The sequence below is a fragment of the Pelophylax lessonae genome (genome assembly GCF_965119305.1).
Source record: "Pelophylax lessonae genome assembly, chromosome: 9".
NCBI classification, from domain to species: Eukaryota; Metazoa; Chordata; class Amphibia; order Anura; family Ranidae; genus Pelophylax; species Pelophylax lessonae.
This window is the reverse complement of record NC_138776.1, coordinates 31458075-31483345: the sequence shown is the minus strand read 5'-3', so window position 1 is coordinate 31483345 and position 25271 is coordinate 31458075. Positions and strand designations below refer to the sequence as shown.

At 46.6% G+C, this 25271-nt stretch overlaps 1 protein-coding gene across 1 annotated transcript in view; it reads left to right on the top strand.

The window, feature by feature from the left end:
- Window positions 1-14023: 14023 nt before the first annotated feature.
- AICDA (activation induced cytidine deaminase) overlaps window positions 14024-25271 on the top strand; it is a gene marked incomplete at its 5' end in the record, with an annotated part of 46730 nt that continues 35482 nt past the window's right edge. Inside the window, one exon of the mRNA XM_082267684.1 lies at window positions 14024-14210. Coding sequence (XP_082123810.1) covers window positions 14024-14210 — 187 coding nt within the window. The remainder of the gene's footprint in view (window positions 14211-25271) is intronic.

Below are 25271 nucleotides of genomic sequence, written 5' to 3'. Positions count from 1 at the left end.
GTTTTTGTAATAATAACAGTAAATATATATATATATATATATATATATATATATATATATATATGTATATATATATATGTATATTATACTATTGATATATATTGTAACGATTTAGAGATTTAATCATTCAGACTTTTTAGATTATTAATGCAAGACAACGCAACAGGTTAATTTTAAGGCCCCCTTTCCCAACAGTACATACACAATATGGCCAAAAGCTTGTGGACACCTGACCAACACATATGAGCTTGTTGGACATCCTATTCCAAAACCATGGTCATTAATATGGAGTTGGTGCCCACTATGTTGCCATAACTGTCTCCACTCCTCTGGAAAGGCAAAAATGTTGGAGTGTGTCTATGAGAATGTCTGTCCATTTTGCCAGAAGAATATTTGTGAGGTCAGGTATTGATGTTGGGTGAGAAGAACTGACTCAAATTCAGTGTGCCAATTCAACCCAAATGTGCTCAGTAGGGTTCAGGTTAGCCATTCGTCCACACAGGGCAGCCATCAGAAATTTTGGGGCCCCTTACACAGCTTTAGGCCTGGGCCCCTCTGGACCTGACCACCAACATTTTGTGGGGCCCGCCCTCTGGCCATCCCACCGAGTCCTTCAGTGCACCCACTTCTGTTTTAACACTCTTACAACTTAATGAATGAAAATGAATCCAATCCATCAAAGAGACATCCCCATATATTCAGCAAAGAGACATCCCAATCCAGTAAAGAGATGGTCTCATATATTCAGCAAAGAGACATCCTAATCCAACAAAGAGACGGCCTCATATATTTAGCAAAGAGATATCCTAATCCAACAAAGAGACGGCCTCATATATTTAGCAAAGAGATATCCCAATCCAGCAAAGAGACAGACTCATATTTTTAGCAAAGAGACAGCGCAATCCAGCAAAGAGACATCCCTTCAGCTGCATCGGCTTACTCTGCCGCTGCCATGCTTTAGCAATTGCTAGTTACTACAGCAGCAACAACTCGGTCTTGTTGGTTGGGGCCTGGGCGGCTGGGCCCCTTGGAACCCCTGGGCCCCCTACATGTGTATGGGCTGTCCCCCCCCCTGATGGCTGCCCTGTGTCCACACCAAACTCAACAAACCATGTCTTTATGGAGCTGGCTCTGTACATAAAGGTTCAGTCATGATGGAAGAGAGAAGAACCTTCACCCAACTGGTACCACAATGTTAGAATGTGTGTCTATTTTGCATGAAGAACATTTGTGAGGTCAGGTGATGAAGTTGGGTGAGAAGACCTGGCTCGCAATCAGTGTTTCAATACAACCTAAAGATGCTCAGGTAGTGTTCAGGTCATGAGACAAACAAATATAAATATTCCCAGTTCAATTTGCTAACCAGCTTGCTTACCAACAAAATTAACCTGTCTAACTGTTTGTATCAAAACAGGGGTTTAGTTAGCACACATTTACAAACGCATGTGTAAGCTGCAGGGCCACTCCACGGCATCCTGTATTACCTGCAGTCCTAGTCTTGTAAATTTATGAGAGTCTTCACAGTGGAAGCACATGCAAGCTAATGGATAGATAAGGGTCAGGTGAACCTGGAGGTGGCCCAACCCTCCTAAAAGTACTTGGGGGCATAATGGATACCCAGCCAATAGTGCAACAGCAAAGGCATCCAGTATGTCTACTCACCAGTATAAATTAACAACAAAGAAAATGGCCTTTGCCCCCACCTATAACTGGTCTTCATAGCAAATAACACATGGAATTCCCCTTCCATGTGTTCTTTGCTATGAAGACCAGTTATAGGTGGGGGCAGAGGCCATTTTCTTTGTTGTTAATTTATACTGGTGTGCGGACATACTGGATGCCTTTGCTGTTGTACCATTGGCTGGGCATCCATTATGCCCCCAAGTACTTTTAGGAGGGTTGGGCCACCTCCAGGCCCACATGCCCCCTATCTATCCATTAGCTTGCATGTGCTTCCACTGTGAAGACTCTTATAAATTTACAAGACTAGGACTGCAGGTAATACAGGGAGCCGTGGATTGGCCCTGCAGCTTACACATGCGTTTGCAAATGTGTGCTAACTAAACCCCTTTTTTGACGCAAACTGTTAGACAGGCTAATTTGGTTGGTAAGCAAACTGGTTAGCAAATTGAACTGGGAACTTTTATCTTTGTTTGTCTCATGAGCGTTGCCCTTCCATTTGTTCCTTGCTATGAAGGCCAGTCATAGGTAGGGGCAGAGGCCATTTTCTTTGTTCTTTAGTGTTCAGGTCAGCCATTTTTTCACACCAAACTCAACAAACCTTTTTTTGCGCTGGCTCTGTACACAAAGGCTTGATTGAGTAGAAAAGAGCCTTCACCCAACTGGTACCACAAGCTTGGAACGTTTGTATTAACAGTACCCTTTATTGAAAACACCTGAACGTCATCATTTGGGAGGGGTGTACACAAACGTTTAGCCATACAGGAAGGTGTGGGGGTTAGATGTCTACAAATATTTGGCCATATAGTCTACCATTCTTTCCCCAGCTGGAGCCAAATAAAGAAATCCTTGTGTAAGCTCTAGATAAGACTTAAACAGAGCTAACTGTCTAACACCCCTATGTGGCAGCACTGGGCCAATCACTGAGCACCAGCACTATCACATGCTTCTCCATGCCTAGAAGTACTGGGTAGGTTCTTCGCTCCCTGCAACTATAGGCAGTAGTGGTAGAGTGAAAGAGGACCTTCACCCAATAAAACTACTTTTTATCTTCTTGTTTCTCCCCCTCCCAACCCCATAACTCCTTGTTTTTTTAAAAAGGTTTCTAGATGATGTAGCCACTCCCTCCAACCCCCCTTGCACATGCACATGTCCCACAGGTCCTTGGGATCTAGCAAAGACTTGCAGCACATCTCCATATTTGCAGAGGTTTTCCCATGTATGTGTGCAGATGTAAGGATCAATGTTCCAGATACCAGTGTTCATGAAAATTTTGGAGGTAGTCTGTGGGAATTTGCGGCTGTGCCACTGGTTCGGTTCTCAACTGCTGTCCTCAGGATCCACTAACAGGCCAAATAAATATTTATAATAAGTATTACCTTTGGGAGATGCAGGCTAGAATACTGCAATCACTGAGCAGCAATATACTGTATATCACCTGTGATGTATTTCAGTTATCTTGCAAACCTGGCCTGGTATGGCGCTTTTCCACTGCATGGAACCGAACAGTTCGGCTCGCTTTTGTGCTTTTCCACTGCTGGTACCGCATGGTATAGTGTAGGAACGGTTCGGTACGGCTGCGCTTTTCCACTGCATGGATCCGAACGGTTTGGCTCGCTTTTGTGCTTTTCCACTGCTGGTACCGCATGGTATAGTGTAGGAACGGTTCGGTACGGTACGGCGGCCCTTTTCCACTGCATGGAACCGAATAGTACGGCTCTCAAAAACAGTACCTACTCGATTGTGGTTCCAACAGGTACCATATCCGGTACCATATCCCACAATCCTTTGCATGCAGTCACTACTAGCCACTGATTGGTCAGAGAATCCCACCCACCCCGTTGTTATCCCACCCACCTAACTTTAGTACTACTTTAGTGGAAAAGCAAACCATACCGTACCGTACCGAACCGTTCCAACACCGTACCATGCGGTACCAGCAGTGGAAAAGCAAACCGGGCCGAGTAGAGCCGAGCCGGTACTTGCAGTGGAAAAGTGCCATAAGTGGTTCCTTAGGACAGGAGTTGAGAACCACTGCACTAGAAGAACATTTGTGAGGTCAGGTACTGATGTTGAGTAAGAATTCCTTGCTCAAAATTGTTCCAATTCAACCCTAAAGGTGCTCAGTAGGATTGAGGTCAACCATTCTTCTGCTGGCTCTTCAAGACCAGACACAATATATTAAAAAATGGCGGCATAGGAGAGGAGGGGCAGGGTGAACATATCTGGGGACTGAGGCCCCTTTCATACTGGAATCTGGTTTTGCTCAGCAGGCTATCCACCCTCCGATCCCCGGCTGAGCTGAGCAGAGTTGACAGCTCTGTGCACGCTCCGCTAATGCAGAGCGGACACAGACGCGGCCCGCTCTTCTCTTCTAGCAGCTGGATGAAAAAAGATTGCCTGTTTACACCAGACCACCCTCCGATACGATCCAGCCAGATGGAGGGGAACGGATCCTTTTCTGTTTTTTTATTTTTTTCTTGCCAGATTGGACCCAGAGGTAGCCAGGTGTAAATGGTCACAAGTCAGTTTACATCCGGTGCTCCATACAGTAGAAAAGAGTGTCTATTCAGGTTCGGCTAAAAAACGGACAGCCGGACCCGATTGGACCTCTCGTGTGAAAGGGAAGGGGACTTATAAAGTAAAGATCTGGGAAGGGGCAATAAAGAGAACCTGTTTCTTTGCTTTCCATGAGCAAAAGACGTTTGCTTTAAGTGTTAGAGGTAATTGCTAAAAAATCTGTATTTTAGGGTTCAGGTTGTGTCAAAGTTTTAGGCATAGGGAGATTAAAGAATTAAGAAGTGCTTTACACTTACACTTGTTCTTGGCACCAAGAGCTCTGTGCTTAAAACTACCATAAAATAATGTACCACACCCTCCACTGTGTATGTATGACAGGTACTCTTTAGGCAATGGCTGAGTTGCAGTACATAGAACTTGATATTTCTCTATCACTGTGTTTGTGCCTCTGTATCCCAACATATGTAACAATGCTACAATTATCACATAAATACAAATAATGAAACCAATGATGCCATAAGTCTCTTTATGTTCCTCTAAAAGAATACAGATTCTATATTTTACTTGTTTCTGCTGCATCTCTGACTCATAACCAGCAATATCTTCAACTGCAAACATTTCTTGAGCAGATGCCCTTATGGCGCAATGTACCATTTGATGGCCAAAAGGTTGGTGAATCCCTGACCATCATAGGAGCTTATTAAGCATATAATTTCCAAATCATGGCCATTATTTGAAGTTGTCCCCCCTTTCTGGCTGTACCACTCCTCCACAATTCTAGGAAGTCCTTCCACCAGATCGTGAAGGGTGTCTGTAGGAATTTGTACCCACTCAGGCAAAAGAGCATTTGGAAGGTCAAATAAAGGGTCAATCCACCCAGTGTTTGGTAGATGCTAGAGAGTTAGCTCCCCTGATAGGGCATTTTGTTGCTCAGGGACTTTATTGATGATAATTCTGGGGTGAGTTCCTGGGTCTGTACATCTGCTATTCCCATTAAGAGGGGTTCTCATTATCACTATGTTGAATTCCTAGGTCTAGACACCTGCTATGCCCTTTATAAGGAACTCCCACCATCCCTGTGCTGAGTTCCAGGGTCTGCACAGCTACTGTGCCCATTATGAGGGGTCCCCTCCATCCTTGTGCTTTACATCTGCTGTGCTCATTGTGAAGGGCTCCCACCATCCCTGAACTGAGTTCCTAGCTCTGCACACCTGTTGTGCCCATTATGGGGGTTCCCACCATTCCTGCACTGAGTTTCCAGGTCTGAACACCTGCTGTGCCTATTATTAGGGGTTGGCAGCAGCATCCCTTTGTTGAATTCTCAGGTATGCACTCCTGCTGGGGTTTTTCTTTTCGGCAGAAGAACAGGTCCAGGATCATAGGTGTGCACTGCCTATTGCATTAGGGTGTGCACCCCCAAGCTCAAACATATTTGCGTAAGTGTGCATGTGTATATACAATATACTGACAGTATCAGTAGGGTAGAGCTTGGTGTCAGTAGGGCAGTGGACAGTGTCAGTAGTTTTTATTTTTATTATTTTTCACTTGTTTTTTAGAAGCTTTGGTGAAATATCAGGGGTCTAAACAGAGGGAATCTGCACCACACAGAGTATTAGTTAAAGGGGCCTAGTAGAACCCCAGATGAGCAGTACACCCACTCAGCAGATCCCCAGCTTATTAGTACCCCTGTTCAGCAGATCTTCTCCAGCTTATTGGTACGCTCGTTCAGCAGATCCCCTGCTTATTAATACCTTCACTTAGTAGAATCCCCAGCTCTGCCGATGCCCCATGCAGTAGTCCCCCCAGCTTTGCTGATCCCCTGTTCATTAGTACCCCCAGCTTTGCTGTTCCTCCACTTAGTTCCTCCACTTAGTGGTAACCCCCAGCTCTGCTGATCCCATGCTCAGTAGTAACCACCAACTCTGCTAATCCCCCACTCAGTAGTTGTCCCCAGCTGTGCTGATCCCCTGCTAAGTAGTAACCCCCAGCTCTGCTGATCCTCTTTTCTATCTGGTACCTGCTCACCTCCCGCTATATTGCTCCCACGCTGTGCACCATGTGTGACATCCGTTAGTTTCTCCTGCTTTGGTTCCCCAGCTCTGCTGATCTTCTGTCACTCTCTCTCTCCAGTCCCCACTCACCATCTGCTATATCGTTCCTATGTTGCACACCATGTGTGCCGTCTGCAAGTTTCTTCGCTCCAGTCTATCAGGGTGCCAGGAAACAAGACCACACAGACATGCAGGTAAAATAAGGCAGTTTATTGGCGCGAACAACAATAAACGCACAGCAAGAGAAAGGAGCGAGATCAGGAACAAACAGGGTCAAGTCCAGAAGTGGGTGGTCATCCAAGCCAGGGGCGATTCCAGAAGCGAGAGGTCATCCAAGCAGGGGTTGAGTCCAGAAGCGAGTGGTCATCCATGCCAGGGTCGAGTCCAGAAACGAGTGGTCATCCAAGCCGGGGTCAAGTCCAGAAGCGGTAGTCATTCAAGCCGAGGGTCGAGTCCAAAAGCGGGTAGTCTGCCGATGCGGAGTCATCTGCCGATGCGGGGTCGAGAGCCAGGAGAGTCATCAGCCAAGCCTGGTCAGACACGGAGAACAGAAGACTGCTACCAGTGATGCACCTTGGAGCACAAACGCAAGGGCAAGGACTGCAACCCATCAGGTGAATGATATAGTCAGGTGTGCAGCATCATCACTGTGCAACACCCAAGCAGCAGACAAGTGATGATGCAATCAGAGTGTATAAGAGGCAGCAGTCTGCACATGTTCAAGATGGCTGCCAACAGGAGGGCAAGGTAAGACCTTGACACAGTCTGGACTCCGCTCACTGTCCTGCTGCTCCACTCTGCACACCAGATTCGACATCTGCACCAGACACTTCCAGAATACATACACATGAACTGGGAGTGACTACTGATGACTTCTTTCTGGTACGTATGTTGGTTTGTTTTGTGCATTTAGGGATATCTCATACCTGCAACAAAGCGAAGCTAAAGCTGAATAAAAGACTCTCAAAAGCTGCAGGTACTGTAGACAAGCTTTGTCATAGACTTCTATGGAGGCTTTGGAGAGGCTTTAAAGCACCAAAAAAGCGATATGGGGTATAATTTTTTAAGTGAAAAAAAGCAAACGTTACGTGTGAACAGGACTGTAAGTTGACCATTTTTTTTAGTAAAAGGGCACTTTGATTGGCATTGAGTGCTTTAACCACTTCTGGACCGGAAAGGTTTTACCCCCTTAAAGACCAGGCCATTTTTGCAATACGGCACTGCGTTATTTTAACTGACAGATACGCCGTTGTGCGACGCTGTACCCAAATACAATTTATGTCCTTTTTCCCCCACAAATAGAGCTTTCTTTTAATGGTATTTGATCACCTCTGCATTTTTTTATTTTTTGCGCTATAACAAAAAAAAAAGCGACAATTTTGAAAAAAATATATTTTTTAATTTCTGCTATAAAACACAGCCAATAAAAACATTTTTAAAAATCCGATTTTTTTTTTATCAATTTAGGCCAATATGTATTCTGCTACATATATTTGGTAAAAAAAAAAAAAATCCCAATAGGTGTATATTGATTGGTTTGCGCAAACGTTATATCGTATACAAACTAGGGATAGACCGTTTATCGGCAAAGCTGATATTTCGAGGGCCGTAATGCACTTTCCCCGATATATCGTAATCGGCCCCTGAGGTTACCGATATTGCCGATATTTCGGGAAAGTGCTGTACCGGAGTGATGCCTGCAGCTAGAGGCATCACCCCGGTACCGGCGTCCATAGCCGACGGTCGGCTGTCTTGCAATGACAACCGATGCGGCTGAGAAGCCACTCTGCTGTCATTACAAGGAGCTGGAGGGGACGTCTCCCCCCTCCCGCAACCTTCCACGGCTCGCCCGGGTCTCCTGTCCCACCGGGAAACCTGGGCATCCTACCTGCACGGCTGCCGAAGACCTGATCAAAGCCGCATTCGGCTCTGATCGGGTCTCAATGTAAAAACCCGGAAGTAATGTCATGGCATCACTTTCCGGTACTGTCTGGCGCCAAATAAAAAAAAATGACAGCATTCAAAACAGCCAAACTTGGCGTTTTGAATGCTTTTAAGGGAAGACAAGGGGTTTGGGGTCTTTTAGACCCCCAGATCCCTCTACAAGAGTACCTGTGTAAAAAAAAACATTTTTTTTAAATGTCTGAAAATATCAGCCGATATCGATATGCGATTACCAAAATATCGGTATCTGCAATAAAAAAACGATATCGGTCAATCACTAATTCAAATGATGGGAAATATTTATGGATTTTTTTTTTTTCACTAGTAATGGCAGCGATCAGCGATTTCTAGCAGGACTGTGACATTGCGGCAGGCAATTCAGACATCTAACTGAGACATTTGACACTTTATGGGGACAGTGACACTAATGCAGTGATCAGTGCTAAAACAAATGCACTGTCACTGCACTAATGGTACTGGCAGGGAAGGGGTTAACATCAGGTGTGATCAAAGGGCTAAGTGTATCCCTAGGAGGTGCTTGCTAACTGTGGGGGGTAACACCAATTGGGGGAAGACCAAGATCCTGGTTCCTGCTTTGCAGGAACACAAGATCTCCATCTTGTCCTCTTGCAGAATGGCGATCTGCCTTGTTTACATAGGCAGATCGCCATTCTGCCTCTCCCAGAGATGATCGTGGGTGACCGGTGGACCCATTGATTGAGATCCCTTTTGGCCAGTTATGGCACAATTGCTCCACCGGTGGCATGATGGGGCCATCTAGTGGCTATAGAACAAAACGACATACAGGTACGTCATTTTGCGCAATAGCGCCACTTTGCCGCAGTATATATGCAGCGGCTGGTCGACGAATGGTTAAAAAAGCCAAAATTTGAAGCAAGTCGAAATGAGCTCCAAGACTACAATGTCCTAAGGGCAACGCTGCTGGTCAAACTGCAGAATGAGCTGCATTCTCACCCTATTGCAGAAAGTGGAAACATAAACAAACTATTTCCGGGACCAGCTGGGTAAACTCTCAAAAACCAAAAACATCCATCCTAGGGGTCTTTTTTATTTTATTTTTTTTTAAAAAACTGTTTTTCGGAGAAAATGTCACAAGTATAACAGGTGCGCGAATTATCAGCTCCATCTAGTGGTCATAATGTGGCATTTTCCTGAAATATCTCAATCAGGAAAATACTGCCTTATGACCACTAGATGGAGCTGCGAATAATCATATTAGACAAAAAACTGCCAAAATTCCTTATGGCTGGGCGAATGCTTGTGATATTTTTTAAATAGCCTCTGCAATGTTAACCGCTTGCCGACCGCCGCACGGCTATTTACTGCGGCAGTCAGCCCCGTACAGGCAAACCGACGTAGGGCTACGTCGCTCGCCTACGAGCCTCTAGGGGGCGAGCGCGCGTCGCCGGAGGCATGCTCCCGCTCCCGCTCGTTCCCTGACATGTCCACGCGAGTGACCGACGGCTCAGATGTCCGCCGGTCACCCGCAATCTCCCAGTGGAGAGGGAGAAAGGCAGGCGGCTAATGTAAACAAAGCCGCCTGTCATTCTCCCTGATCTAACTGCAGAGACTACACGATCCTTCTATGTAGGATCGTATATCCCTGTGGTCACATCACTAGCCACACCCCTTTACAGTTAGAATCACGCCCCTAGGGACACACTTAACCCCTTGATCACTAATAAAGTTAGCCCCTTCCCTGCCAGTGTCATTGTTACAGTAACAGTGCATATGTATAGCACTGATTACTGTAGTAATGTCACTGGTAACCCCAAAAGTGTCAAAAATGTCAGTAAGGGGTCCGATCTGTCCGCCACAATGTCGCAGTCCCGCAAAAAAAATCGCAGATTGCCGCCATTACTAAAAAAAAAAAACAATAAAAATTACATAAATTCCTTTATGGGAAGAGGAGGGGTTGGGGGTCTTTTAGACCCCCAGATCCCTCTACAAGAGTACCTGTGTAAAAAAAAACATTTTTTTTAAATGTCTGAAAATATCAGCCGATATCGATGATACTTAGTTAGTAAACGCAATAACTTTTGCACAAACCAATCAAAATACGCTTATTGTGATTTTATTTACCAAACATATGTAGCAGAAAACAAATTGGCCTAAAATGTTAAAAAATTTTAATTTTTACATTTTTTTCGGGTAATTTCATATAAAAAAATGTGAAAAATATTGTTATTGTTTCAAAATTGTCGCTCTTTTTTTGTTTATAGTGCAAAAAGTAAAAATCGCACAGGTGATCAAATACCACCAAAAGAAAGCTCTGTTTGTGGGGAAAAAAAGGCGTCAATTTCATTTGGGTACAGCATCGCACGGCCGCGCAATTGTCTGTTAAAGTCATGCAGTGCTGAATCGCAAAATAGGCCCTGGTCTTTGAGCAGGAAAATCCTCCGGGGCTTAAGTGGTTAATGACAGGTTGCACCGTTTATATAATTTTTGCCAATAGTTAAATCCATTAATGGTTAATTTGTCTTGTTGAAGGAGCTATATAGAACCCAGTCTTGCAGGGGAGGACTGGGCCAGGGGGCAGGGGGGCAATTGCCCCCCGGGCCACTCTGGTGCCCTGTAAAATGGCTGCACTGCTTTTGCCACAGACATGCCTAAAGGATTTCTGGTGAAGAGAATTAAAAGGTCCCTGCCACTGCCCTACTAAGTGCAAATTGAAGACAAGGACAGAGTGCAGGCCTCCCTCCAGCAAGGATGGTGTAAACTGTGTCTGAGCAGAGGCCGATTCCATGCCCCACTGGAGACACTTCTTCCCCCGGCCAGCCCCAACCAAGCTGTCCAAGCTCCCCCCAACCGCCCCCTGCTGGCCAGGTTGGGAATCTGGATTCAGCCGGTAGGTAGAGAGTATCTGGAGCAGGGCTTCAGCTTGGAATAGGGATCAAGAACAGGATGGGAAGAGGGAGAGTGGGAGGGGGCTGAGTCGCTGCACCATGGGCCTCTGGTTTGTACTTGCCCCCTGGGCTGAAAGTCACCAGTCTGCCCCTGCAGTCTTGGGTCTCTCCCCTTTATCACAAAAAAAAAAGCTGTGATAAAAATAATTCCTTTAGTGATTCGTCAGTGAAATCCCTCTTTGTGAATGAAATCGAACAATGACTATACAATCTCCATTCTTGAGAATCTGATGAAAGTGCAAAACAGCCCACCCCAGCTTACTTTCACATCCCCCAGACGAGGTCTGTGCACACAACAAACAATGTCAACACCGTGCACACATCCGTGCACCTGCTATGTGTTTGTGACTGCAGCTTGAACCATCCGCCCCCACACACAGCTGCCTGAACACCCCATCACATAGAGAGGTACAGGTATATGAAGCATTACATTTCTTATTATTAACCCATTCCTGCCGGTGTAGCACATGTACAGTTGGTATAGAAAAGACGCACCCCCCTTTAAAATAATCCCATTTTGTTGCTTTTCTGCCTGAAATGAAGACTGATACAGTTTTTGTATTATCCAGCTGTATTTACTAGTATTTACTAGTTCCACTTATAACATCCACGTGAAAGATATAACACCTGTAACGGATCAACCGGCACCCCGACTGGGTACCTCTGTTGACGGATGCTCCTAGTGCTTCCCAAGGGCTCCAAGCACTCCACCAGACACCATAACCACAGCAGACCCCACGAACCGCCGCAGCTTGGTTGGGGTCTCTCCATCTCCTACCCACCCTGGACTTACGACAAGGCTCCAGGTTCCAGTGGGTGAACCTCTCTTTCCCCAGAGATTGCAGCAGGTACAAGCTCTTACAGAGGCGTAACTAGAACCTTCAGGGCCCCGGTGCAAGAAACCATGAAGGGCCCCCCGGACCCCTGGCCGGGGCCCTTCCCTTCAAGCCTGGGGCTCTTTCCACTGATCTTTGGACCTTTTACTCTCGTTGCGGGGCCCTTTATTATGGTCCTGCAGCGGGACCCTTTCACAAGTCCTGCAAAGACAGCAGAACACAAGTGAACTGGATGGGAGGAGTGGTAGGGGCAGCATACAGAAGAACCAATCTCCTTCATTTTCCTCCTGCAGCTACAGGAGGAAAAAGGTGGACAGTGATTTCTCTACATGCTGCCCCCACTGCCCCTCCTATCCAGGTGTACAGGGGAGCTGCGCAGGCCCCCTGGAGCATGGGGCCCGGTTGCAATTGCACCCCCTGCAACCCCTGTAGTTACGCCCCTGAGCTCTTACAAGAGCTTAGTGATTATGCAAGGGAGTATGAAGAGCATAGCAATCCCTTGTAGCAGATTCTCATAATAAGAAGCAGGACTCTAGATTGAGGGTGAAGTAGAACTCTTTATTGAACAGTCACACAGAATTTATATACAGCATGGACCTCCCCCTCCTGATCATATTACCACACACAGGTCAGGGGTTGCATGATTACATTATCATATGCAGATGAAATTGTATACAGAAACAGAATTAACCTGAACTAATTATCTGGCCATCTGGACAGAACAATGTGAGGTCATTAACATTTAACAATGGGACAGGTAGACTTTAACACAATACACATTCCATCTCAAAACAGACAATAGGACAAGACTGCCAATGACAGTCTGTGTGTCTCCTTCATTGAAATACATGGAATACACATTTAGGTGTCACAGACTTCATGGCAACAGGCTATAGGTCTCACAGTGTAAAGTGGGATTAAATCTTCATATTCCCTGAGAGATATTGCTGACAAATATTACTGTCCCACCTGAAGCCATCCAAATCATTCTCTCAGTGTCCCCCAAGTATCTTTCCCTCACTCCCAGTGAAAGTGAACACCGTCACAACACCAACATGTCAGAAAAAATAAAAAGATTCAAAAAACAGAATCACTGAGTTGGAAAAAGGATCACCCCCCTTAGGTCAGTATTTTGTTGAACCACCTTTTGCTTTAATTCCAGCCTTTGGTCTGTTGGGATATGTCTCTACTAACTTTGCACATCTAGACTTTGCAATATTTGTCCACTCTTCTTTGCAGAACTGCTCAAGTTCAGTTAAATTTGATGGTGACAGTTTGTGGACTGCAATCTTCAAATCCTTCCATAGATTTTCAATTGGGTTTAAGTCTGGGCTCTGACTAGGCCATGCAAGAACATTCACCTTTTTCTCCTTCAAGCAATGCGTCCTAAGTTTGGTTTGTGTACTTTGGGTCAGGATATTACCACCTCCATGCTTTACTGTAGGAATGGTGTTATTTGGATGGTGAGCTGTATTGGATTTCTGCAAGACATATTGTATGGTGTTGAGGCCAAATTCTTAAATTTTAGTCTCATCTGACCATAACACCTTTTTCCACATTGCCTCAGAATCTTCAAAGCATGTTTAAGGTGGTGAGATGAGACTAAAATGGAATTATGAATATTTATATTTCCTTCAGCCAAGCCATCAGGCGGTTTAGGCCACTGGTGCATGCTAGTGGAGCATATAAATATTTGGGACAGGCCATGTGCTCGCTCTCTTCCCCTGGGCTGAGGCCTAGGGAGGTGCTGCTAGATGGAACACTACTGTTAGGCTCAATAGCCTGTTTTGAGGTCTAACATGTGCTGAAGTGGTCCTGAAGCTGTCCTGCCTAGTCTAGAGGAAGCTGTGCCAAGGAGGAGACCCAGGGGAGGCCGCTTTGCTGGAGAGAGCCTGGAAGAAGGCTGGTGGTGAAAAATAACCAGGAATTTAAATTAAGCCCATATGCGGATGACATCCTTATGTTTGTGACTGACCCTTTAATTTCCCTGCCCAACCTCCTTTCCACCCTTGATACCTTTTATAACCTTACAGGCCTGGGGGTAAACTCATCTAAATGCGTAGCCATGTCCATCAATATCCCACAACCCTTATTGAACAACGTCAAAGACAAATTTGAGTTCTCATGGAGCAACGGTACTTTACAATACCTGGGGATTCAGTTAGCTCCCTATGTTAAGCTGATGTACACAGATAATCACCCTAAAGCTTTTTCTAGCATTAAATGTTTGCTCACCCTGTGGTCTTCATACAGTATATCATTTTTGGGCAGGAGACAAGCAGGGAAAATGTCTGTCCTCCCAAAGTTGTTATTTGAGGTCTCTTCCTCTTTATGTATCACGTTCAACAATAGAGGCGATCCAGACCTAACTGTTCAAATTTATCAGGCAGAACAAGAAGCCTCATATGGGTCATTTGCTGATGTATAGAGCCCAATCTAGAGGTGGCCTGGGTTGTCCAGACCTTTGGAAATACTATTTGGCCTCACGCTTGATACAGTTAGTGCAATGACATACCTCCCCAACCCATATACCATGGCTACAGTTTGAGAGGATTTTGGTGGCCCCATTTTATCGACCGGGCCTCCTCTGGTCATGCTCTATTAGCTCAAGAGATGTTGCACCTCTTAATGGTATTGTGGGTCAGTTCCTTTGTCACTGGTCTCTCTATAAAGAGAAATTCAGGTTGCCCTCTAGACCCTCCCGCTTAGCTTTCTTTTTTGGTGAGCCAAAGTTCCCCCCAGCTTTCAATACAGGGCTGGTATTTGCTAGCTGGGTTGCACAAGGCCTGGTGACTACAAGGCTCCTCCTTTTGCTCACTTGAGTATCTTCAACAGAATTATGCCCTCCCTCGCTCCGAATTTTATAAATAGTTGTAGGTCCGGCACATTTTTTCCACCATTCTGATATAGTATGAGTAAGGGGGCCAAATCTATGCGAGAGTTCTAGAGACAAGGGGACTATCTCAACCTTAGATAATTACCTAAATGATAATGATACTATAGCTAAGTCAACGGCAATGTTGGGTTGGGAAGCAGAAACCGGCCAGGAGCTCTCAGTGGAGGATTGGCATAATATGGTCTCCAATATGCATAAATGTACTCTCTCTATTGCCATCAAAGAGACTGTGATTAGGCTTCATACCCGCTGATACTACACCCCTGTTAGGCTGCACAGAATGTACCCATTAGTACCTGACTTCAGAGGAAGGTGTGACAGGGGTACACTCCTACATACATTCTGGAGATGCAGAGCTTTGCAGCCTCTATGGCAACATACCACTGTGAAGGTGTTTCAAATTACAAGCATACCTTTAACATTGACTTACCAGATGTGTATTCTCTTTTCTGAACTCCCGGATGACCTGGGAGTTCCCGGTGATCTGCTATGGTATCTGGGACCCCTATCCCTCACCTCTTTAACTGTTCTGCAATAAAACTCTGAAAAGGCAAAAGTGACTGGCGCCCAAAATCCTTTCTCGGTCCTGCATTTTAGCCATTTACTCAGCCCCAGGGTGGAATGCTAGCCTCTGGAGGTTCTACGCTTCCTTTAGGGTGTCATAGGGGTGTTACTGACAGGATCACCTAGAAAAAAGAACCTGAACAAAGAAAACAAATGCAGCCACCACATCTAAGAATCGGTGAGCTGCAACATATGACATTTTGTTCTTGGATTAAGATACTCATTCATAAATTGATTCTTTCGTTCCCATGTAACCACTGCTTTTCAATAAATAGTAGTACAAATAAAGAAAAAGCAAAAAGTAACAGAAGGATGATAAAAATCGAAACTGACATGCAAAAAACAAAAGAAAAAAAGAGAGATTTTACTGTACAACTGGTCAGATCTGAAAGGGACATCTTTCACTTCGAAACGTTTTTCTTTAAAAGAGGAAATTCAATGAAGAGAAAAAACTCCCAGCAGGTCGAGGTCACAGCTGGTCTCACGGGTCAGTCATTGTGGACCTATGTTTGGCTTGGATCACATAGTCTGCATTTGCTAGCATGGATCTGAGAGCATCCAGACACCTTTGGGACATAACACAAAAAAGCCATTGAACCTACATCGAGCCTTAGGAGGATCATTTTCTTCCAAGTCTTACTCCAGTCCTCTAGATCTATTGGGGAATTGAGGTCCTGCTCCCATTGAGACATGTAGGAGAGGGGTGCTGATGACGGGTGTCCGTTCAAGAAAGCATAGATGGTGTTGATAAGGCCAGGGGCCCCCGGTCATGCTGGCATGTATGCTCAAAGAAGGTCTTTTGATATGGATAGGTGGACGTGCGGTGCAGGAAAGTAATCCAATGTTTGAGTTGGAGAAAGCTAAAGTGCTCCCCGGCTGTGGCCTTGTGTGTCTCCTGAATGGCCTCCAAGGACCGAAAGGAGCGGGAGGAAAGAAAGTCTTGGACCCACGTAAAACCCGAGGAAAGCCCCCATGAGAATGCCCGAGGTTCCGACAAACCAGGGGGAAAGAGGGGGTTATGCATGATGGGCAGCAGTGGTAAAAAGTAAGACATTAAATTGCCTGAGTAGCAGACCAAATCCCATACCCTTAGACTGTGCAACATCAAGAAGCTCAAGGAGGAGGGGTGTGACTTATGGGGAACCCAAAGCAAGGCCTGTATTGAATGTGGGTCACAGTTGGGAAGTTCAAGCAACACCCAAAAAAGGAAATCCGAGACCACGTGAAGCATAGTCAGCGGAGAGATCTGCGCTGCTGCATAGTATCTGGAAATGTTTGGGACCCCTAAGCCCACTTGTAGCCTATAAACAGAGAGGGTTGATCTAATAACTCTGGAGTGTTTCTGGGCCCAAATAAAGCAGATAATCTGATGGAGGCAAACAGAAAAGGGGGGCACTTGTATGGGTAATGTGCGAAAATAGTATAGGGCCTTAGTTAGGATCATCATTTTGACTGCAGAGATCCTCCCAATCCAGTAGAGAGAAGGATATAGCCAGGAGTGCATAAGGGAAGTTAAAGGGCGCAACAAAGGATAATAGTTAGCGGAGAACACTGAAGAGTAGGAAGATATCAATTTAATCCCTAGATAATCGATCGAGTGGGGTGCCCAGGGGTATGGAAAGTGCTCTTGAAGCTGTTCCACAACTTCGGTGGAGAGAGTTACATTCAGTGCCGTTGTCTTAGAAAAATTGATTAGCAGACCAGAGAAGGCCAAAAAACGATCAAGTGTGAGTTGTAAATTGGGGAATTAAATTAAGCCTATACGCGGATGACGTTCTTATGTTTGTGACTGACCCCTTAATTTCCCTGCCCAACCTCCTTTCCACCCTTGATACCTTTCACAACCTTACAGGCCTGGGGGTAAACCTATCTAAATGCGTAGCCATGCCCATCAATATCCCACAACCCTTTTTGAACAACATCAAAAACAAATTTGAGTTCTCATGGAGCAACGGTACTTTACAATACCTGGAGATTCACTAAGCTCCCTCCGTTAAGCTGATGTACAGGCATAATCACCCACAAGCTTCTTCTATCATTAAATGTTTGTGCACCCTGTGGTCTTCATACAGTATATCATTTTTGGCCAGGAGATAGGCAGGGAAAATGTCTGTCCTCCCAAAGTTGTTATTTTTTTTTTAGGTCTTTACCGCTTTATGTATCACGTTCAACAATAGCGGCGATCCAGACCAAACTGTTCAAATTTATCTGGTAGAACAAGAAGCCTCGTATGGGTCGTTTGCTGATGTATAGAGCCCAATCTAGAGGTGGCCTGGGTTGTCCAGACCTTTGGAAATACTATTTGGCCGCACGCTTGATACAGTTAGCGCAATGACATACCTCCCCAACCCATATACCATGGTTACAGTTTGAGAGGATTTTGGTAGCCCCATTTTATCGACCGGGCCTCCTCTGGTCATGCTCTATTAGCTCAAGAGATGCTGCACCTCTTAATGGTATTGTGAGTCAGTCCCATTGTCACTGGTCTCTCTATAAAGAGAAATTCAGGTTGCTTTCTAGACCCCTCCGTCACTTTTTTTTTCCACCATTCTTATACAGGATGAGAAGGGGGCCATTCACCATTTGAAAATCTGTGCGGCAAGAGTTCTAGAGACAAGGAGACTATCTCAATCTTATATAAATACCTAAATGATCTTGGTACAATAGCTAAGTAAACGGCAATGCTGGGTTGGGAAACAGAAACCGGTCAGAAGCTCTCAGTGGAGGATTGGCATAACATGGTCTCCAATATACATTAATATACTCTCTCTATTGCTACCAAAGAGACTGTGATTACGCTTCACACCCGCTGGTACTACACTGCTGTTAGGCTGCACAGAATGTACCCAATAGTACCTGACTGCAGAGGATGTCATGACAGGGGTACACTCCTACATACATTCTGGAGCTGCGGAGCTTTGCAGCCTCTATGGCAACATACCACTATGAAGGTGTTTCAAATTACAAGCATACCTTTAACATTATAAACAAGCAAAAAGTTGGGGGAGCAAACCCTGAACATGTATTTCTAAAGCTGGTGCAGCTATGAACCAAGCGACATGTATATTAAAAACGAATAGCGCACACATGCAAAAGAAATGACTATCAAATATGGAGACAATCCATAAATAAAAATGGGGATTTGATCCCACCATATGGCCATATCGTGCTCAAGTCCACCACTACGTCAAAGTACCCCATTGTCAGTGGGTCCTACACTATCCATAAAAAAAGGATGAATCCAGCCTCTCTAACCCTTGGAGACAACACTCCTTGCTGGGAGGGATGTGCTACTGCACTACAAGGGACTTCTCCTATATCTACTTGATAGTGGACACTGATAGAGTACAGGTGTGTGTGGGGGGTGGGGTGCTCCTTTAACATTGACTTACCAGATGTGTATTCTCTTTGCTGAACTCCCGGATGCCCCCCCCCCCCGCCCCCCGCCAAAAGCTGGCACATACATTATTTAGTGCCGTCCAATGGGCTAAAGCCCTTAACTGGCCGTCCCCATCTGTACCATGGTAACAGGTGCTTCCAATCTCCACGTGGAGTCTATCAGACTGATGGAGAGGGTACATCAAACTCTTATGGACTCCATGCGTATATTTGACCACAAATGGGAATACTGGTCGGCCTAGGGAATACTGGTCGGCCTATTAAACACACACTGTAGTTATGCGTTTTTTCTTATCCGTATTTGCTCGCTATGTTTGAACAATCCTAGTAAGACAAGTCTGGCAATAGTGACACCTACTTATGGATGCGCCGGATCTAGAAATATTATACAAGATGTCAAGTTTTCTATTTTGCAGATTCTATCGGGGGCGTAACTACAGGGGTTGCAGGGGTTGCGATTGCTACCGGGCCCCATGCTCCAGGGGGCCCAGTAGCAAACCAGTGGGTGAACTTCCAGGATTGCAAAAGTCACACTTGCGACCGGGCCCTGGCATTGCACCACTGTGGGGAGGCCTCAAGATTGCAGGAAGGGAGCCCACTGCAGAACTTGTGAAAGGATCCTGCTGCGGGACCGTAATAAAAGGCCATGCAACGAGAGTAAAGAGCCCCAGGATTAGTGGGAAGAGCCCTGGGCTTGAAGGGAAGGGCCCCGGCCAGGGATCTGGGGGGGCCCTTCATGTTTTCTTGCATCGGGGCCCTGAAGGCTCTAGTTACGCCTCTGGATTCTATGTTGTCCTTTATTTTCTATGTTTTATTTTTTCTTCTGTTCTGTTTTTCGGTTCCTTTAGGTGCATTCTTGATTACCTTTATCTTGCCTTATGGATGTATTGGCAAATCTCTCTGTGCTTTTTTAATATGTATGTGTTAAAATACTTTAATAAAAACAGGGGGTGCTGGGGGTGCTGACTCACTTGGAGGTCGCACTGCAAATTGGGAATGTGCTTACAGTGTTGGCAGGTCGGCTTAAAGGTTCTGACACTGTAAAGCTGTACATTGATCTGGAGAGTCTCTAAAGTGATCAGCTACGGTATCTGGGACCCCTAACCCTCACCTCTTTAACTGTTCTGCAATAAAACTCTGAAAAAGCAAAAGTGACTGGCGCCCAAAATCCTTTCTCGGTCCTGCATTTTAGCCATTGACTCAGCCCAGGGTGAAATGCTAGCCTCTGGAGGTTCTATGCTTCCTTTAGGGTGTCATAGGGGTGTTACTGGCAGGATCACCCAGAACAAAGAACCTGAACAAAGAAAACAAATGCAACCACCATATCTAAGAATCGTTAAGCTGCAACATATGACATTTTTGTTCTTGGGTTGAGATACACATTCATAAAGTGATTCTTTCGTTCACATGTAACCACTGCTTTTCAATAAATAGTAGTACAAATAAAGAAAAAGCAAAAAGTAACAGAAGGATGATAAAAATTGAAACTGACATGCAAAAAAAAAGAAAAAAAAAAAGAGAGATTTTACTGTACAACTGGTCAGATCTGAAAGGGACATCTTTCACTTCGAAACGTTTTTCTTTAAAAGAGGAAATTTAATGAAGAGAAAAAACTCCCAGCAGGTCCAGGTCACAGCTGGTTTCACGGGTCAGTCATTGTGGGCCTATGTTTGGCTTGGATCACATAGTCTGCATTGGCTAGCATGGACCTGAGAGCATCCAGACACCTTTGGGACACAAACAGGCCATTGAACCTACATCGAGCCTTAGGAGGATCATTTGCTGCTTCCATGGTGTTGACAGCCAGGAAACAGTTTTGAGTTTTTTTCTGTTTCAATGTATTTATTGGTTTTATGACACAACATAAGAAATCAAAAGCAAGCATACAAATCGCCCATGCACGGGCTATAGAATGATCAGGTATTGTAGAGAGATCCAAAAGGAATACAAAACCTTCATGCAATTGGGATGATATTGGAGGATACTTAATGTAAATGGAAAGGAAGGGGAAATAGAAAAAAAGGGGGGGGTGAGGGAAGGGAGGGGGAAGGGCCATACACCATGGCCTACTCACAGTCATGTCATCCCAGGGGTGGCCCAAGTCCTGAGACCAACCCCAAAGGCATCTGTAAGAATAAGAAAAAAGAAGAGAGAAAAAGGAAGAACCAGAAAGAAAGTAGAAGGGAGTGAGAAAAAGACAGTCTAGAAAAGGAAGGAGAAAAAGGAAGGGAAAAAAAAACTCAGACTCAGATACGCTATCGGAAGCAGTCACTGGCCCGAAAAAGCGAGTTGAAGTTAGGTAAACTCATGGGAAATCCATGGGTCCCAGACATTGAGAAATTTAGGATGTAAGTCATTCATGATGCTAGACATCTGCTAATGGAGCATCAAGGTAGACATACATGACTTCACACCTTGAAAGGCAACGAGCGGGGTCTTCCAGGCCTGGGCTATGGTCCCTTTAGCAGAAATAAAAAGATAGGTAGCCAGCTATATATATATATAGGCCAGGAATCAGGCAGTATAACAAGGCCAACTTTGCGTCCCTGTGGACCGTTTTATGGAAGAGGGTCTGGAGCAGGCTGAAAACCCTGGACCAGAACCCCACCAGTCTCCGGCAGGACCACTAGGTATGCAGGACATCTCCTCTTTGTTCACAGTTACAAAAGCATCTGTTAATACTCCCTTAGTAAGCATGGGAGATCCGAGTAGGGACCCAGTACCACCTGAAAAGAGCCAGCGTATTTGTGTTAAAAGAACATTTTTCAACTGTCTTCCAAGTCTTACTCCAGTCCAGTCCTATAGATCTATTGGGGAATTGAGGTCCTGCTCCTATTGAGACATGTAGGAGAGGGGTGCTGATGACGGGTGTCCGTTCAAGAAAGCATAGATGGCAGAGATGAGGCCAGGGGCCCCCGGGGCATGCTGGCACGTATGCTCAAAGAAGGTGTTTTGATATGGATAGGTGGACGTGCGGTGCAGGGAAGTAATCCAATGTTTGAGTTGGAGAAAGCTAAAGTGCTCCCCGGCTGTGGCCTTGTGCGTCTCCTGAATGGCCTCCCAGGACTGAAAGGAGCGGGAGGAAAGAAAGTCTTGGACCCACGTAAAACCCGGGGACAGCTACCATGAGAATGCCCGAGGTTCCGACAAATCAGGGGGAAAGAGCGGGTTATGCATGATGGGCAGCAGCGGTAAAAAGGAAGACATTAAATTGCCTGAATAGCGGACCAAATCCCATACCCTTAGACTGTGCAACATCAAGGGGCTCAAAGACGAGGGGGTGACTTATGTGGAAGCCAAAGCAATGCCTGTATTGAATGTGGGTCACAGTAGGGAAGTTCAAGCAACACCCAAAAAAGAAAATCCAAGACCACGTGAAGCATAGTCAGTGGAGAGATCTGCGCTGCTGCATAGTATCTGGAAATTTTTGGGCCCCCTAAGCCCGCTTGTAGCCTATAAACATAGCGGGTGGATCTAGGAACTCTGGGGTGTTTCTGGGCCCAAATAAATCGGAGAATCTGATTCTGAAGGAGGCGAACATAAAAGGGGGGCACTTGCACAGGTAATGTGCGAAAATAGTATAGGGCCTTAGTTAGGATCATCATTTCGACCGCAGAGATCCTCCCAATCCAGGAGAGAGAAGGATATTGCCAGATGTGCATAAGGGAGGTTAAAGTGCGCAACAAAGGGTAATAGTTGGCGGAGAAGAGTAGGAAGATGTAAATTGAATCCCTAGATAATCAATCGAGTGGGGTGCCCAGCGATATGGGAAGTGCTCTTGAAGCTGTTCCACAACTTGGGTGGAGAGAGTTATATTCAGTACCATTGTCTTAGAAAAATTGATCCGCAGACCCGAGAAGGCCCAACAACGATCAAGTGTGAGCTGCAAATTGGGCAGAGAGATAAGCGGGTTGGTTAGGACCAAGAGAGCATCATCTGCAAAAAAGTTACTCTTATCTTGAATTCCCGCATAGGACACTCCTGATATGTTCACATTGGCCCTGATTGCAGCCGCCAGTGGTTCCAACGCCAGAATAAAAAACGCCGGGGATAGAAGGCACCCCTGTCGATTACCCAAGTGAATAAGGAAGGGATCATAAAGGAAACCTGCATACTTCACAGAGGCCAAGGGGCAGTGGCATCACTAGGGTTGTTGTCACCCGGTGCAGAAAAAACATTGTGTCACCCCCCCTCAGTACAGACCCCCTCCACTAAGTACAGACCCCCCTCCCTCAGTATAGACCTCCCCACTAAGTGAAGACCCCCCTCCGTCAGTATTGACCCCCCCTCAGTACAGACCCCTCTCCCCTCAGTGAAGACCCCCACACAGTATAGGTCCCCCTCCCTCAGTACAGGCCCCCCTCACTAAGTACAGACTCCCCTCCCCCCCGCACTATAGACCCCTCTCCCTCAGTACAGAGCTCTCTCCATCAGTGCAGGCCCCCCTCCATTAGTACAGACCCCCCTTTATCAGTAAATATCCCCCTCCATCAGTGTAGGTCCCCCCTCCAGCAGTGCAGATCCCCCCTCCATCAGTATAGACCCCCGTCCCCTCAGTGAAGACCTTTTATCAGTGCAGACCCCCCTCCATCAGTGCAGATCCCCCCTCCATTAGTATAGACCCCCCTCCCCTCAGCGCAGACCCTGCATTAGTGCAGACCCCCCTCCATCAGTGCAGAACCCTCCATCAGTGCAGACCGCCCCTCTCAGTATAGCCACCCCCTCCCCTCAGTACAGACCCCCCTCAGTGCAGACCCCCTTTCAGTGCAAACCCTCTCCATCAGTGCAGGCCCCCCTCCATTAGTACAGACCCCCCTTTATCAGTAAATACCCCCCTCCATCAGTGTAGGTCCCCCTTCCATCAGTGCAGATGCCCCCTCCATCAGTATAGACCCCCGTCCCCTCAGTGAAGACCTTTTATCAGTGCAGACCCCCCTCCATCAGTGCAGATCCCCCCCTCCATTAGTATAGACCCCCCTCCCCTCAGTGCAGACCCTGCATTAGTGCAGACCCCCCCTCCATCAGTGCAGACCCCTCCATCAGTGCAGACCTCCCCCCATCAGTACAGACCCCGCCTCCCCTCAGTACAGACACCCCTCAGTGCAAACCCCCCTCCATCAGTGCAGACCTTCCCCCTCAGTGCAGACCAGCCCCTCGGTATAGACCCCCCTTCCATCAGTATAGACCCCTCTCCATCAGAACAGACCCCCCTCCCCTCAGTGCAAACCCTCCTCCATCGGTGCAGATCCCCCTCCCTCAGTGCAGACCCCCCTTCAATCAGTATAGACCCCCCTCCCCCAGTATAGATCTCCCCCCCACTAAGTACAGACCCCCCACTAAGCACAGACCCCCTCCCACAGTATAGACCCCCTCCATCAGTATAGAGCCCCCTCAGTACAGACCCCCCCTCAGTATAGATGCCCCTTCTATCAGTATAGACCCCCCTTTTATCAGTATACACTCTTCTCCATCAGTAAAGACCCCCTCCTCCCCTCAGTGCAGACCCTCCTTCATCAGTACAGACCCCTCCTCTGTACAGACCCCCCCTCCATCAGTATAGACTTCGCCTTCAGTATAGACCCTCCCTTCCATCAGTATAGACCCCTCTCAATCAGTACAGACCCCCCCTTTCCTCAGTGCAGACCCCCTTTCATCAGTATAGACCCCCCCCTCCACTTGTGCTAGTAGGGAGGAGAGGGTTTGGATATGTGCTGGGGGATGCTATGGGAGGGGAGAGGGCTTGTGCTTTTTTGAGGGGTTCAATTTCAAATCCAACCCCCATTTCTAGCATAGGACCTTCCTCTCCCCTCCCATAGTGCCCAGCAGCACATGTCCTCTTAAACCCCCCCCCCCCCATTCTTCCCCCATCTTTTTTTTTAACTTGCTCCCCTTCCTGGTCACGCTTAGTGATAACAGAGGAATCAGTGACAGCAGGGCAGAGGACTGGGTGACCGCAGAGGACTGGGTGACAGCAGGGCAGAGGACTGGGTTACAGCAGGGAAGAGGACTGGGTGAGAGCAGGGCAGAGGACTGGGTGAAAGCCGGGAAGAGGACTGAGTGAGAGCAGGGCAGAGGACTGGGTGATGGCAGGGCAGACAGCTGGGTAACAGCAGAGGACTGAGTGACAGCAGGGCAGAAGACTGGGTGACAGCAGTGCAGAGGACTGGGTGACAGCAGATGATTGATTGACAGCAGGGCAGAGGACTGGGTGACAGCAGGGAGGAGGACTGAGTGACTGCAGAGGACTGGGTGAGAGCAGGGCAGAGGACTGGGTGAAAACAGGGCAGAGGACTGGGTGAAAGCAGGGCAGAGGACTGGGTGAAAGCAGGGCAGAGGACTGGGTGAGAGCAGGGCAGAGGACTGGGTGAATGCAGGGCAGAGGACTGGGTGAGAGCAGGGCAAAGGACTGGGTGAGAGCAGGGCAGAGGACTGGGTGAACGCAGGGCAGAGGACT